At 41.1% G+C, this 17153-nt stretch overlaps 1 protein-coding gene across 1 annotated transcript in view; it reads right to left on the bottom strand.

Annotated features, from left to right (window-relative positions):
- Nucleotides 1-6425: 6425 nt before the first annotated feature.
- LOC134647418 (solute carrier organic anion transporter family member 74D-like) overlaps nucleotides 6426-17153 on the bottom strand; it is a 34516-nt gene continuing 23788 nt past the window's right edge. The window contains 9 exon segments of the mRNA XM_063501771.1: nucleotides 6426-6569; nucleotides 6572-6664; nucleotides 7740-7916; nucleotides 8547-8764; nucleotides 9720-9725; nucleotides 11804-11934; nucleotides 14141-14283; nucleotides 14691-14816; nucleotides 16643-16807. Coding sequence (XP_063357841.1) covers nucleotides 6442-6569; nucleotides 6572-6664; nucleotides 7740-7916; nucleotides 8547-8764; nucleotides 9720-9725; nucleotides 11804-11934; nucleotides 14141-14283; nucleotides 14691-14816; nucleotides 16643-16807 — 1187 coding nt within the window. The 3' untranslated portion in view covers nucleotides 6426-6441.

Below are 17153 nucleotides of genomic sequence, written 5' to 3'. Positions count from 1 at the left end.
CTTGTATTAAAAGTTACAAGCTTTTGATAAACAGGGCACAGTAACCACTTACCACGTAAAATTACCCGTATACTCCTTGGAGTCAGTGTCTCTCACAAGCTTGCCTATATTTTTATAGACAGTTAAGTTGAACACCTTGTTCTAGAACCCAGCAAAAATAAAATGAACGCCATGTTGCCTCCCATTACCTACTTATATTTGACATGTGCCACAACTATTTACTGCAGTGTAGGTACACACCTAACTGCTGGTATAGATTGACCCTCATCCAATTCTAATTGTACAAAAAAACTGCTGATATAACATAAAAGTCAATAAACTCTTTGCCAATTTGTAAAGTCTCCTACATCCAAAGGTCGCTATAAATGAGACACGCTTCGCCCCACAATAGAGCGGTGACACGGTGATTTTTTAAATGCATTAGTTTCGGCAAGTTTCGGTGATGTTTCGGTGGCATTACAAACAGGAAAATAGGATGGGAAAACATTCAGTGCTGTTCAGTGTTGTTGGGCCACTATACACCAGTGGCCCAACAAACAACATGGGCAATATTTTTACCCCACCCGCCCGGAAAGGGTCTCTTTATTCTTTGAAAACAGTGGATGTATATGTATATCGCTCTTTATTCACAAGTAGGGTTGCCAACCGTACTATATTATATAGTATTGTACTATATTTTGGCTCTCTGTACTATATACTTTTGGAAAAATAAATAGTACGTACCTACGCTAAAATACTATATTTCCGATTAAACGTACCTATATTCCACTTATGTTTAGTATTTTATCTAAAAGTACTATATTTTTTTGAAATGTACTATATTTTTGATGCCTTATTCTGGAAAATACTATATTCTACCAAAAAATAGTTGGCAACCCTATTCACAAGCGAAGTGGGTTCTTCAAATATTTGTGTTATTAATTTGAATTCGATCATGTAAGCTTTTTACGGCTAGCATTTCCCTTGGGATGGTGTGAAGAATTTGTTTCTTAGGTAGGTACCTATCTCGTGTTAAGATCAAGATTCCACTTTTTGAGCTACTCGCCACGCTCGTGGTTGCCGAGTTCAGTTCGAGCAGAGTTGTTTACCTGTGGCGATATCTATATACGATATGTCGTTTGATATTTATGTACCATTCGCTTTTCGGTGAACGAAAACATCGTGAGGAAATCGGAATAATCTCAATAAGGCCTATAGTTTCCCCTCTGGGTTAAAAAGTCAGATGGCAGTCGCTTTCGTACAAAATTTGTACCTACACCATTTCTTGGGACTAAGTATATATTAAACATTTTAAGGGAGAATTTTAAGTTCTTAAGGGAAGGGTTCAGATCATTGGGTTTCGATTCTCAGCAACTTTTGCAGTTGGCTGTGTGCTAGAAAAAAAAAACAACAAGTCTCTCAATATTTTTTATTTACAAATAATTAAAAAATACGTGACAGTCGTCACAGTAACAAATCTATAGTTACCTAAATACAATATATTACGTAAACAGTTCACCGGATCATTTTCAGACGGACTTTGGATATTAATTTATAAAAACTTGAGCGTTATTGCTTCAAAACGTAGTAATACAAAACGTGAATAATAAATCTTATCTCATAGCACATAATAAATAATAGTACTAGGTACAGAAGACTCACTCTCTAACAAAACGCGTCTGTTACGATCAGCACAGATATGGCCGCTAGGTGGCGGCAGCGCCACGCGCGGCTTATGGCTTTCCCCAAAATTGGGGCGGAACGGATGTACTTTTAGCTACATGTAGCAAAGCGACGAAATCGCAGAGTGAGCCACGCCTGCTCATAGCAATAAGGCTTACGCAGTTTTTAAGGTTAAAAAAGGGCGTTATAAATCGTTTCGATATATTTACGCTAGTACACAAACTGAGGTAAAATCATAATACAAATACATATAGGTACAACAATATTTTTGACCCGGGAACCGAATGCTTGACAAGCATTCGACTCGCTTCATTTCCGGGCTAAGGACTCATTTAGACGGTGCGAGAACTCGCATGCGAGTTTCATTACATTGCGTCATTTGATCGGTCGGCTGAATTGATGTAACCGCAGTGGTGCGCAATGTAACTAAAATCGTATACGAGTTCGCGCGCCGTCTAAATGAGCCCTAAAGGTAAGGGACCGCGGGCCTTAGTTTGGAGATCCCTGGGCTATTACGTGCAGCAATAACGCCTTAAGCTTTTTAATTAATCAGTTTCGGTACGGCTTCGTACAAAAATCCTCACAAAATGTGTTTTTGGTACAATTTTAAATCTACTTATTTCGTTAAAACGAAGAATATTTAAATAGTAATATTATAGCCAAATCACTGAAACGAGATACCTGCCAATTTAGTTATTAACCTATTATTGTTATTTTTCTATCAGAGTTTATTAGTAGCATTATTTTTCATACTGACATAGGTACTTTAAGAAAAGGTACCTATATAATTTAAATACCGATGAAAAAGTTAAAAAAAACTTTACAAACGTCATTATTAAATTAACAAAAGTCTTGTTTCAACAACATATCTATAATTTTAAGTAGATTACAACGCTGAGGCGTTGAAAGTCTGTCGAAACATTTGCAACATTTACTATAAAACCTATCGCCCAAAGAAATCAAAAAGTCCCTATACATATCCTAAATTGCTGTCTCGGCACTGCCATTTTGTATGTACATTTTTTTTACAATTATGGCTGGGATGAGAGTCCTTTAAGCCAATTTGTATGTATGTCACCGTAAAATTGTAAACACTCGTCATATTATAATCTCGCTAGTTACATTATAAACTGACGGTAGGGAGATTATAATCTAACCTAACCTAACCTACGTTAGATTATAAACTAACGGGTTCACAATCTTACGGTGTCATGTACAATCCAGAGGTATTAATAACTAAAACTAAACGTAGACTAGGAACCATCGGCACGGACATCTAGCAACGTTACGGTTATCACACTTATACAGTGATGTCCCGCTCACACACCGGATGCTATGTTAGACCGCCTTAGAAAAGCGGCTACTGCGGTCACACACCACTGTTATGCAACTACACATACTAAAGTGAACACCGAAACGGATATATTTTACATACAAATATTAAATGTATTAAATTTTCGACTTAAATCACGTGAGTGGCCCGTTTTAATATACACATTTAAGGGGTCACTCACGTTTTAGTCGAAATCGTTTGACGTGTTTGAGAGCCATTCCCGTTGGATGGCTGACGTATTCCCGTAGAGAACGTGAAAAAGCGTGAGTGACCCATTTTTAATAGGTATATGTTATACATATATCGGAGTCTTACAAAAGTTTTGTATAAAAACTTCCCTTTCCTTACTCTCACGGTCAATAGCACTAAAAATGCATGGGATAGTGATGTCATTTTTTAACATTTTTAGCCTTATAACAGCCAAAAGCTTAAAAAGCCGTCTCGGCAATGCAATTAATTATATTTATTTTAATATAAAACAAAGTAGAATTTTTTCTATTTTTCTACACACTGGTTGTTCACAAATTCACTTACATATGTGTGTCGATAGTTAAAAATAATCAAGGTAAAATTTATTTTTTGATCTAAACTATTTGTACGAGTATATCAGAGCAAAGGTTGTCAAATAATTTAAATATACATAATTATATTTCTGTAAATGTGTATCTACATGTAACTGGCCGATATACTGTGTAGTCCGTTTTATTATAGTATGGCAACTAAAATATTACAATAATGTACAGAAAGCATTTAATTAACTATATTTATTAAATATTATAATATAAAAGCGAATAAGTAGATCAAGATAATATATATAGTCTAAATACGCATTTTTACATAATTCAACTAAATTTGTATAAAGCAAAATTGCACCGACCGAAGCACACGAAGAAAATTGTGGGATTGCAAAATTTTTAATACGGTAATTTTTTAGTAAAAAAATTTCTTCGAAGGCCGCAAAAATATCTGACACGATCTTATTTGTAGAGTCATAAGAGCGTGTGACATATTTTTGTGGCCTTCGAAGAGTAACATATTATTGCAGGTGACTGTACAACAGAAGAACCCCCTTCAGAGCAAAGATCAAAAACAAGTGTTGAATTCAAGACCAAAAATATAATTTCGATCATACTTTACAGTAAATTCAAATTAGCACAAAATATAGGTAGCGAATACCTTTCGAAAAATATACAAATCAATATATTATAACAATGTAAAATTCCGCACTAAATAATCCAAAAACATCATATTTATATTACGACAGCCCGATAAATACTAATCTAACATCGATATGCCTACAAAAACGTATTGCACAAGCTAATTATACCCGAGACGGACCGAGTAAAACTATGTATACACGGAAATAAGTAGACAATTATTATGTTTTAAACGATCACAGATCTAAAAGTTTCTGGCTTCAAGTAGAGGCGACTTCCATTCCGTCCAGCTATTCTAGTTTATTAAGAAGTTTACACGCGACCCAGCCTTTTAAAAATAAATATAATTATTTTCTTGGGAATGGTGGTATTCCACTAGCCAATTCTTTGTCCGATGTAGTCTCACTCTCTCATTAAGCAAAATGTGAGACGCAATACTCATTGGACAAAGAAATTGGATAGGTGGAATACCACCCGAAGCTATGGTGCATTGCTATCTTGATACAATCAAAATCAGGGTTTACTTTTAGTCTTCATTCCTAATAGGATTATTTGCGATGCATTCAATTTTAAATGTATCCAATTCATGTTATCTATGGGTCTCTTGGGTGAAATCAGCATTTTAGCCTAGATAAAAGTGACTATAGGCATACTTACTACTCGTTTACGTTTAGCATACCTATATACTTACTATTATATAGCCCAAATGTATCCAATATCATGTAAGTATTTTTGTGTATAAATTTATAAAAATGATGGATCTGATATATTTGTAAACATTCGCATCGCCATAGCTTCCTGTTGTAAAAAGTTCATTATAATACAACAAAAGAAGTAGAATTATATTAAAGTAGATTTAAAATAGACAACAGACTTATATTATACTAAACATAGAGCTTATATTTAAGCTAACTTTATTATTATGTATGTGATTATAATTGTTCAATTAATGTATTTACAATTTATAAGTAATTTGTAAAAAAAAACTTGCACTTAACTAAAGTAAAGTCTAATCACTAGCCATATAATTCGCAATAATTGTAATATTAAAATAAAGCTGCAATCATACTATAACATCGATTCATTTAAGAAAAATGTTAAATATTTAACCTGATAGTATGAGCCCAGCTTTACAACAAACTCAGTCCCAGAAATATGTGATTGATAGCTATAAATACACAGCATTAAATGGTGATGTAGAAACAATTCATCCAGCGACAAATTTATCAAGTTGAAGCATTAAATATGTATGTATTACTAAAAATTGTGTTAAAAAACATTGGATAAAATAGAGGAGACCCAATCTTAAGTCAATCGAGCTGGAAAGGCAAACGAATGAGTACATTTATGATAAGTACTTTCTGAACTCACTTCTCGAAAGTGACCCTGAAATTTGAATGCTGAAGAATAAATTCAGCACGTTGGTGGATTTGCGTATACTCTGTTCCACGGGCGCCGAAGTTTATCGCTCACGCATTAATTGTACAGCACTTGGGGTTTTTGACAATCATTGCCTACTTTTTTTATTTTCACGGAAAAATCCAGAATAGATTCATTTAAATAAAACGTATGCAATCGCCTATTATATATTATATACAAATATAGATTTAAGCTTACATTTGATCCCAGTTCACATCATTTATTACATATATTTACAGTTAAAAAATATTATGCTCGATCGTCACTGTATAAAATTGAGCAGAAATACTTATTTCATAAAATGTAACTAGTGTATAAAATGCACAAATATAACAGAAAAAAATGCAGACCTATTTTATTTAAATTTGATCTAAATTTATAATTGTTTCACTGGTCAGTGATGCCAGCTGAAAAATATAACAATATTGTTTCATATAGTTTCATAACCCACCCTTTCAAAAACCTCGGTTTGGGCTTTACTCGTTCTCTTTCAAAACTTTCTAGGTCAAAAACATAATCTTAGCTTAGTCATAATTTAGTGTAACTTGTCGTTTAGATACGTACATTCAAGGTATTCGATTTCTATGCCGCTTCGTACCCTAGACAGTATTATTGATTCTGTGGCGAAGGTACGAAGTAGCACACAAATCAAGTTCCTCGACCGATCCTAGTAAGTCTAAACTTCTAGATAACAAAAACCATACTAATTGACAATTTTCGTACATACAAATGTACACTTTGATCAATTACTTCACAGCGTAAAGAATTACTACCAATATGCGTCACAATCGCCACTAAAGAACTAGTCATATCCGTCAACGCCTAAGACCTGCCACAGAAGTGTCACTCGTAGCGTTAACCCAGCGGTAGTTACCTTGCAGGGTTGTCACCGTTTAGAAGTGTGACTCGTAAAGCTGTCAAAGTTGGCTTTCCGGCGGCTGCGCGGCGGCGGCGAGCGGCGCCTGGTGCTGGTGGTGGTCGCGCGGGGACTGGTGGTGGTCGCGGTCGCCCGGGTTCATGTCGATGCGGCCCGCGCGGCTCCACACCAGCATGTCCATGATGAACGCCAGGAACATCAGCCCCGATGACAACCCTGGGGAGATAGAAAAGGGTTTAAGTTATTTGAAATATAATCTTTCATATACAGTCCGCAAGACATTCCTACCTCATATTGTAATCGCAACGAGCGTACCTACCTCGTAATGCATATCGGACCTTATATAATAAGCCCTTAAGGGCCACCACACACTAGCGTCTCCCGAGCGTTGGCGTTAAGTCCACTCCTTACGGCTGCTACTCGACGCAACGTTGGCTCAACTGCGCAGCGACGCCATTTTCCATAGCGCTGACTAGACGACGACGCTAGGGTAGGGTGGCCCTATATCAGGGGTGCGAAACTCCTCGCTTCGGGCAAACTCGGCTCCGTTCGGCTCAGCATCGCTCCGAGCAATTATTAGGGTTGGCACAACTCGAAGTCTCTTTGCGTGCACAACCACAGATAATTGAATTTTGACAACCCTAATTAGCCTAAATCCATAGTGCCATATATAAGAAAAGGACAGCATGATTCGACCCTGAACCGCTGTCACACTTCGGTTTTGTAGGACTATTATTTATTCTGTGCCTATATGTGACAATAGGGCGTTTGACTGTATTTAAAATAAATTATTTTACACCATGCATGATATAAAGCACCAGTATATTAATAGAGAAACGTAGAGAGCAGTTATTTTTAGACACAGTTTCTATTTTTAAACTCGTATTAAACTATAAAGAGTAGGTCATTTGACTGTGACGTTACATGCTAGTGTTTCATATAAATTCCATAGTAGCAAAATCGTTTTGACAAAAAAAGAAACTGATTTGACTAGTAGTCAAATACCCTATACCAGTAGCCCGTTTATCAAAACCTTGTAACTTGTAATACAAGTGGAAGTTCCTTTTTGACAACTTTTGTTAGAAAGGGACTTCCACTTGTATTACAAGCTAAAGGTGAACCAGGATCTATTGAGGGTGCGCCATGTTGCGGAATTTCACTGGAACTAATTTTTTCATACTACACTGAATTGTCACCCTATACATGAGAATAACAGCGCCCTCTTGACAATTATCATATATTACTGGTCAGGCTATACAAGGTTTTGATAAACGGGCCACAGATCACTTACCCAGGAACAGATGCCGCAAGTTGTCGTTGTCGTAGGAGGCGCAGGCGCCGAGCGCGCCGCACAGCACGTCGCGCGCGCGGCACGCGGCGTCGATGGCGGCGCCGAACACGATGGGGCACGGCACGTTGCCGAACACGCCGATCGCGAACTGGATCACGCCCATCGCCATCGCCTTGTCTGGGGAGAGATGAATACATAATAAAAACCGGCCAAGTGCGAGTCGGACTCGCGCACGGAGGATTCCGCACCATCAACAAAAAATAGAGCAAAACAAGCAAAAAAACGGTCACCCATCCAAGTACTGACCCCGCACGACGTTGCTTAACTTCGGTCAAAAATCACGTTTGTTGTATGGGAGCCCCACTTAAATCTTTATTTTATTCTGTTTTTAGTATTTGTTGTTATAGCGGCAACAGAAATACATCATCTGTGAAAATTTCAATTGTCTAGCTATATCGCAATATCGCAATAAACGCGTATATCTGCTTGCAAGAACCGCCGCATTCGCCGGTCACCGTGTACCCGGACAGACTGAACTCATCGGACTGAATCTCTAATCAAATTTTAACCTTAATTCTACAGCAATAAGGTTCTTAGTTCTCACCGTGTTTATCCGTACACCGTATAATGAGCAGCACCGCACCGACCTCCCCACTCGCGTGTACAAACATGAGCGCCGCGAATTGCCGTTGCAAGGGCCGCCGCACTCGCCGGTGACCGCGTACCCGGACAGACTGAACTCATCGGACTGAATGTCCAATCGAATTTAAACCTTAATTATACAACAATAAGGTTCTTAGTTCTCACCGTGTTTATCCGTACACCGTATAATGAGCAGCACCGCACCGACCTCCCCACTCGCGTGTACAAACATAAGTGCAGCGAATATCGCAATAAACGCGTATATCTGTTTGCAAGGGCCGCCGCACTCGCCGGTCACCGCGTACCCGGACAGACTGAACTCGTCGGATTGGATCTCGCTGAGTATATCGGATGACTCGTTGAAAAGCGCGTAGCGATCGAAACTGTAAATAAGAAGAGGTTTTTGGTGAATAAAAAAAAAAGCGGCCAAGTGCGAGTCGGACTCGCTCATGAAGGGTTCCGTATTTAGGCGATTTATGACGTATAAAAAAAACTACTTACTAGATCTCGTTCAAACCAATTTTCGGTGGAAGTTTACATGGTAATGTACATCATATATTTTTTTTAGTTTTATCATTCTCTTATTTTAGAAGTTACAGGGGGGGGGACACACATTTTACCACTTTGGAAGTGTCTCTCACGCAAACTATTCAGTTTAAAAAAAAATGATATTAGAAACCTCAATATCATTTTTGAAGACCTATCCATAGATACCCCACACGTATGGGTTTGATGAAAAAAAAAATTTTGAGTTTCAGTTCGAAGTATGGGGAACCCCAAAAATTTATTGTTTTTTTTCTATTTTTGTGTGAAAATCTTAATGCGGTTCACAAAATACATCTACTTACCAAGTTTCAACAGTATAGTTCTTATAGTTTCGGAGAAAAGTGGCTGTGACATACGGACGGACAGACAGACGGACAGACGGACAGACAGACAGACAGACATGACGAATCTATAAGGGTTCCGTTTTTTGCCATTTGGCTACGGAACCCTAAAAACCGGCCAAGTGCGAGTCGGACTCGCGCACGGAGGGTTCCGCACCATCAACAAAAAATAGAGCAAAACAAGCAAAAAAACGGTCACCCATCCAAGTACTGACCCCGCCCGACGTTGCTTAACTTTGGTCAAAAATCACGTTTGTTGTATGGGAGCCCCACTTAAATCTTTATTTTATTCTGTTTTTAGTATTTGTTGTTATAGCGGCAACAGAAATACATCATCTGTGAAAATTTCAACTGTCTAGCTATCACGGTTCGTGAGATACAGCCTGGTGACAGACGGACGGACGGACAGCGGAGTCTTAGTAATAGGGTCCCGTTTTTACCCTTTGGGTACGGAACCCTAAAAATGGCTAGCCGATTTTGTTGATATAATTTACGTATTTGTTAAGACTGCGCCGACCGTCCAGTGGCGCCCTCATTAAGGGAATTGTGTTTTCTAATAAACCAATAAATTTATGTATAGCTTCAGTATATAAAGGGGCTTCCCCACCCCTCACGCCAATGACCTTCGATCTAAATCCCTTAGTTTTCTAATGTTTCTTGTAGCTTATCATATTAACAGCAACGGCTTTTACGCAATCCCATATTTACTTCAAAGTTCATAGTCTTCGAAATATTTGGCATCAATGTGGAACAATTTTAGGCCATAAAACTGGTTTTCTGACCATAACTTTTGTGTTAATTAGTTTAAAATTAAAATCCTAGAGACAGCAATCTAGTTACGTAAAAAGTGTTTTTTTAGAAAATGTTTAAAAAAATCATTAAAAAAATAAGTATTCGTTTCTTTCAAAATTAGGTAGACAAAAATGGAGACAAAATATTAAAGAACCGATAGCCGTTTGTCTTAAATAGGTATCTGTCTGTAGCAGGGATCGGAACCGGTTTTTTGCAAAAACGTAGAAATAGCCATAATTTTCGAATTAGTTTATACTCAAAATGTAGGACTCAGTTGTGTTTTTAGATTACGACTTCGTGTTATTAGATTGCCCAATTAGAAATGAAGTAATTAGCAAAGAACGAAAAAATACCGTTTCCGTTCCCATACAAAAAATACCGGTATCCGATCCCTGGTCTGTAGTACAAATGTAGGAGATACAATTCAAAACTTGTCAAAAATCGATGAAAACCGATGTTGTCCTACTTGAGCGGTTATATCCGCCCTTCGACTTTGCGACGACCGCTATGGGACGGTGTATTGTGGGGCCGGGATGTGGCGTCTGTAAGCTAGTGGTCTGGACTCACGCGCTGGTGGCCTTGGGCGCGGTGCCGTTGTTGGGTATGCAGCCGCAGCCGTGGTACAGCCACGTGCTGTTGTCCACCTGCACGCTGCCGAGGCAGCCCGCTTGGCACGGCGACGTGCACGTGCACGTGTCCTGCACTGGAGTATATAAACGATGAAAGACAACTCACGCGCTGGTGGCCTTGGGCGCGGTGCCGTTGTTGGGTATGCAGCCGCAGCCGTGGTACAGCCACGTGCTGTTGTCCAACTGCACGCTGCCGAGGCAGCCCGCTTGGCACGGCGACGTGCACGTGCACGTGTCCTGCACTGGAGTATATAAACGATGAAAGACAACTCACGCGCTGGTGGCCTTGGGCGCGGTGCCGTTGTTGGGTATGCAGCCGCAGCCGTGGTACAGCCACGTGCTGTTGTCCACCTGCACGCTGCCGAGGCAGCCCGCTTGGCACGGCGACGTGCACGTGCACGTGTCCTGCACTGGAGTATATAAACGATGAAAGACAACTCACGCGCTGGTGGCCTTGGGAGCGGTGCCGTTGTTGGGTATGCAGCCGCAGCCGTGGTACAGCCACGTGCTGTTGTCCACCTGCACGCTGCCGAGGCAGCCCGCTTGGCACGGCGACGTGCACGTGCACGTGTCCTGCACTGGAGTATATAAACGATGAAAGACAACTCACGCGCTGGTGGCCTTGGGCGCGGTGCCGTTGTTGGGTATGCAGCCGCAGCCGTGGTACAGCCACGTGCTGTTGTCCACCTGCACGCTGCCGAGGCAGCCCGCTTGGCACGGCGACGTGCACGTGCACGTGTCCTGCACTGGAGTATATAAACGATGAAAAACAACTCACGCGCTGGTGGCCTTGGGCGCGGTGCCGTTGTTGGGTATGCAGCCGCAGCCGTGGTACAGCCACGTGCTGTTGTCCACCTGCACGCTGCCGAGGCAGCCCGCTTGGCACGGCGACGTGCACGTGCACGTGTCCTGCACTGGAGTATATAAACGATGAAAGACAACTCACGCGCTGGTGGCCTTGGGCGCGGTGCCGTTGTTGGGTATGCAGCCGCAGCCGTGGTACAGCCACGTGCTGTTGTCCAACTGCACGCTGCCGAGGCAGCCCGCTTGGCACGGCGACGTGCACGTGCACGTGTCCTGCACTGGAGTATATAAACGATGAAAAACAACTCACGCGCTGGTGGCCTTGGGCGCGGTGCCGTTGTTGGGTATGCAGCCGCAGCCGTGGTACAGCCACGTGCTGTTGTCCACCTGCACGCTGCCGAGGCAGCCCGCTTGACACGGCGACGTGTACGTGTACGCGTCCTGCAAACGAACAATATTGTAGGCGACGGGCAGGGTAACAGTTGATATATGTAAGTAACCGGGTAAGGAATGGAGGGCAAATCCGCCAAGGGCAGACGTTGCAACTTATGACCCCACGCGGAAGCCAGTTGGATTATCGGCCCCCAGACGGGATTGGTGCCAATTAAACAGGTTTAGAACAGAACATGGACTCTGCGGGGACTATATGTTTAAATGTGGCTGGAGAAATTCATCGGCGTGTGACTGCGGAGCTCCTGTGCAGTCCATAAAACATATTATTTATACGACCGTCCAAAGAGGAAATACACTGAATATTCCCTAGACTTGCTCTTCCCTGATGTGAACGCAGCCCACTGGGTGAAGAAGCTAGATATTAGATTATAGTCCTTAATTGTTACCTATATTTCCACAAATATTTTGTTAGTAAGCGACCAGACTTTGTAGCCATACGATTAAATAAAACTAGAGGTTCTGTTTTAGTTTTCAAAGATATATTTTATGAATGTTACGAATAGGGTTTGCTCCCGGGAAATACCGGTACCGAAAGTACCGGGAATTCCCGGGATTTAGAGCCAAGCAAAGAACCGGGATTTCAAAATTAAAATCCCGGTACTCCCGGGATTTTCGGGACTAAAATTTCCGGTACTATATTTGACTCCTTTCTGTTACTTAGCATGAAATATCATGTTTTATAAAGAAAATAAATATATTTTATCAATCTAAGGCTGATGGTAATACTTTTACGGCTGACCACTACATTAAAATAAATTAAAAAAAAAAGTCAATGGGTTTGACAATGCCGACAATATAAAATTGCGTAATTTGATACTTTAAGGGCATAAATGTTTGTACGATAAATAATTTTATACGAACAATTAGTTATTTCATATTTGTATACTAACTAGAAGCAAAAATAGAGACAATTTTGTAATTAATAAAATACTACTTTTAATTCAAATTCAAACACGGTATAAGAAACTCACATATGATAATGATATTTTAAATGAATTAATAATTCTGGCTGAATAATTTCTTGATTTGTCGTATTGATAGTTCTGTTATTATATGTTCGAACTGTTCGAAGTTCCACAGCCCATTTTGAACGCATGCGAAGATTATCATTTTTTTTATCCTTTTTCACAAAACGTCTTACATATTTAAAAAAAAATGATGATATTACTGAGTCACCATTCAGTTTTTGCCAATCAACAAAGATAGTAAAAATATCATATAGTTTAGGGAAGAAAAACAAATTATATTAATGATTGTGTGACTTAAAGACACATATTATGGTACAAAAGAAGTGTGTACCTCCACTGTGCTACTTTTTTATTGTTTTAAGAAAGATTCGTGGTCGTTTTACGCTTTTTTTTTACTGAAAATTGATGTGGAAACTGATTTTTGAAGGCAGTCCCGAAAGTACCGAAAGTACCGGGAAATCCCGGTTCCATTTTTGCCCGGTACCGAAAATCCCGGTTCTTTTAAACAGTACAGTGCCTAGGAATTTAACGATCTGCCGCACCTGTCCGCACACGGGGCTGTAGGCGACGCCGTCGCAGGCGCAGGCCGCGCTGCAGGACAGGTTGCCGCCGGCTCCCGTCACGCCCGAGCTCAGCGCGCGGTAGCTCTCCTCGGGGCAGCTCACGAACATCAGCACCACCATGCCTAGTTGTGTTCTGTATATGTAACGCACCTGGCCGCACACGGGGCTGTAGGCGACGCCGTCGCAGGCGCAGGCCGCGCTGCAGGACAGGTTGCCGCCGGCTCCCGTCACGCCCGAGCTCAGCGCGCGGTAGCTCTCCTCGGGGCAGCTCACGAACATCAGCACCACCATGCCTAGTTGTGTTCTGTATATGTAACGCACCTGGCCGCACACGGGGCTGTAGGCGACGCCGTCGCAGGCGCAGGCCGCGCTGCAGGACAGGTTGCCGCCGGCTCCCGTCACGCCCGAGCTCAGCGCGCGGTAGCTCTCCTCGGGGCAGCTCACGAACATCAGCACCACCATGCCTAGTTGTGTTCTGTATATGTAACGCACCTGGCCGCACACGGGGCTGTAGGCGACGCCGTCGCAGGCGCAGGCCGCGCTGCAGGACAGGTTGCCGCCGGCTCCCGTCACGCCCGAGCTCAGCGCGCGGTAGCTCTCCTCGGGGCAGCTCACGAACATCAGCACCACCATGCCTAGTTGTGTTCTGTATATGTAACGCACCTGGCCGCACACGGGGCTGTAGGCGACGCCGTCGCAGGCGCAGGCCGCGCTGCAGGACAGGTTGCCGCCGGCTCCCGTCACGCCCGAGCTCAGCGCGCGGTAGCTCTCCTCGGGGCAGCTCACGAACATCAGCACCACCATGCCTGGAACGATATAACGATGTGTAAGCCTTCGTAAGCTTTTCTCGTGCACTTATATAACCGACGCGATCTTAAATCAAAGCGATACTGAGCGGCAAAGGCCGTTTTCAGCATACATGAGAGGCGATAAGAGTTAAAAGAATAATTCGAGAACTTGTAAGTGCAATTTTGACTACGTGTGATGAAACACTCTGCATGCTTCCAAGTTTCCTACAGGCTAACTGCCAAGCATTATCCAAATAATAACAAAAGCATTTATCTATCTTATAGGAAGCGGATATTATTTGGACCCTAACTAAAAACTAGGCCTTGCGCAGAATTAACAGTCCAAGAGTTTAGGAAATCGGTTCCCATCAGACCTTAACAATTTGTACAAAAATGAACCTTGTGCCATAGGTATTAAAGCTCACCGGCGCTATAAATGGCAGCGGTAGCCGCCGTCCACGCGGCGACCTGCCGCGCCGTCGGCACCAGCTTGAGGATCACCACGCCCGACGTGATGATGCCCAGACCCATGACTAGAATACCGCCCAAACCTGGAATAAAAAGGATTGACAAAATGACATGCCTGCATTTTTTGCGTGAAAACACTGAAAACTGATTAGATTGTTGGACGAGCGAGGCGCGTTCAGCGAAGCGTCCATGTTAAACAAATGCAAACGTATGCAAGCAGCCTCAGTTCAGGTTGGTTTGGAAGCTCGACACCACGCTACACAGTACACACCCTGCCAATCTTAGGGCCACTTGCACCATCCCACTAACCCAAGGTTAAGCGGTTAAACCGTTAACTAAGTGTCAAATTGTACTGGTAACCATGGTAACTCCAGGGTAAACTCTGCTAACCCAGGGTTGTGGAATGGTGCAAATGGCACTTAGAGTTCATCTAATTGTAAGTTAAGTCTGCAGCGATTTAAGGCTAGTTGCACCAACCACAATTGACAGATTGAGCGATCAACAATGCAATATGAAAATTGAGAACATTAAAATTCTGAGTAAAAGCTAAAGTTTTTATGAAATTGACTTTTCTGGTGCGGCCCACTGTGGTCGCTGCATTTTGAGACTTTTAATAGGTAAGCAAAGTAATATGTTGCAATATTTCCCGTGAAAACTTAGCGATAATGTGTGTACTAAAAAATATCCTGGTCACGGCACCGAGTGTAACATTTCCACTTACACAATTACTTTATCATACATAATCACTTTATCGCTATAATAACGCCTGTCATCAACTAATTTTATTGTATTGTTGTTTCCCTGTATTGTTTCTGTATAGTGCACAAAACTACGTATAATTACTCACATTTTTAGCTGTACATATTACATAATTGAATATCCCATGTTTTATTTGTACTAAGTAATTGAATCATACGTTACATTTTGAATTTCATTTTAATTACGTTGAAATATTGAGCAATATTTCTAGACCTTTAATATCATCATTTACTACTATTTACGGCTTCCACGGAATAAATAAAATGTAAATAGTAAGTATCTGAGAATGGAGATGGATACTAGCCCCATAGTATTAATTTATGCTGAACGAACACGTGAAAATCAAAAACGTCATGCCTTATAAATTCATAATGCTTGTATCAGATGTGTTGTGCTTATTCATAGAGGCAATGTTCGTGTTTTGAGGTCAGCGTTTGAATTGTCATATTCACACCACATCATGGAGTAATTTTACTCAATCGCCCAATTTACATGCTGTTCAATTGTATGTTACAATGTTAGTCACCGAGTAAATCAACAATCATTTAAATATGCGTCATATTTAATAAAGTAGGTAATGCACACATTTTGTTTAAATCGAAATAAAAAAAACCGATAGTTTAACTAGCATTGATTCATACACGAGCTTCCAATAAGTGTCAGACACTCTCTACTGTATGATATGATATGATTTATTTATCTCACAATATACAATTTCACTTAAAATTACACATGGTATATTTTTACGAATTTATATTCTTCCTTCAGTTTAGTTTAGTGTAGTTTGTATCCTTCAGTGTTGTTGTTGCGTTGATTTTAACTTTATAATTAATGTATTTGCTCCTGGAATCCATTTGAACTGACTCCGTGCTGAATTAGCAGCGACAAAGTGTGTAAGACCTCAATACTAACATTATTTTTTCAAACGAATTTTACTTTTACTTTTGCTTCCAAACTCTGCCGCAGAGTTAGCTTCGACGGACTCTAAAGCTTTTCATAAAATGCTGTAAAGTATAATGTAAAGCGACCTTCTACCAAGGGATTGCTTAGTGCTAATAGCTATATGCAAGGGACATAGGCGTACTTCACATTGGATCACTGCGATGGTGTGTATTGGCAGACGACGCTACGTTTCGTCATAGTACCTCACCCGAGACTAAGTTAGCGTCGTGCGTGGGCAGTCGGAACTGCTTCTCGAGGTACTTGGGCAGGAAGCTGTAGACTCCAGAGATCGGCATCAGGTGGAGTACAGATGAAGCTGTTCGCCACATTAGGATATCGTTTGTGAGCTGCCGCTTTATTGTGGCGAAGAAATCTGAAATTATTGATAGCAGTTTAGCACTTTCAAGGTATCTCATAAGCATAATTAAAGAGATTTCAAATTTATCCAACAAATATCATGACTAAAACAAATTCTACAAAAGATTCGTATGTTGGATTAGCATATTTGAAGGATTCACAATTCTAGTATACATCGCTTTGTGTTGGTCTAAGTATAGAGTCGAACCACACTAAGTTTACATGCCAAATGCTACGTCAAGGAAGGAGCTCTTACAGGGATATGTATGCATTCTTACTGCCAAGTTTGTGCAAAGTTAGCGTGGTCAGAATCTAAGCTTTTCAATTTTTATCTTGGTATAATAGTCCTTCAGCTGGTAATT

The sequence above is a fragment of the Cydia amplana genome, chromosome 4 (assembly GCF_948474715.1).
Source record: "Cydia amplana chromosome 4, ilCydAmpl1.1, whole genome shotgun sequence".
In the NCBI taxonomy this organism is placed as follows: Eukaryota; Metazoa; Arthropoda; class Insecta; order Lepidoptera; family Tortricidae; genus Cydia; species Cydia amplana.
Note: the sequence above shows the minus strand (reverse complement) of the source record. Positions and strands in the feature narration are given on the sequence as shown.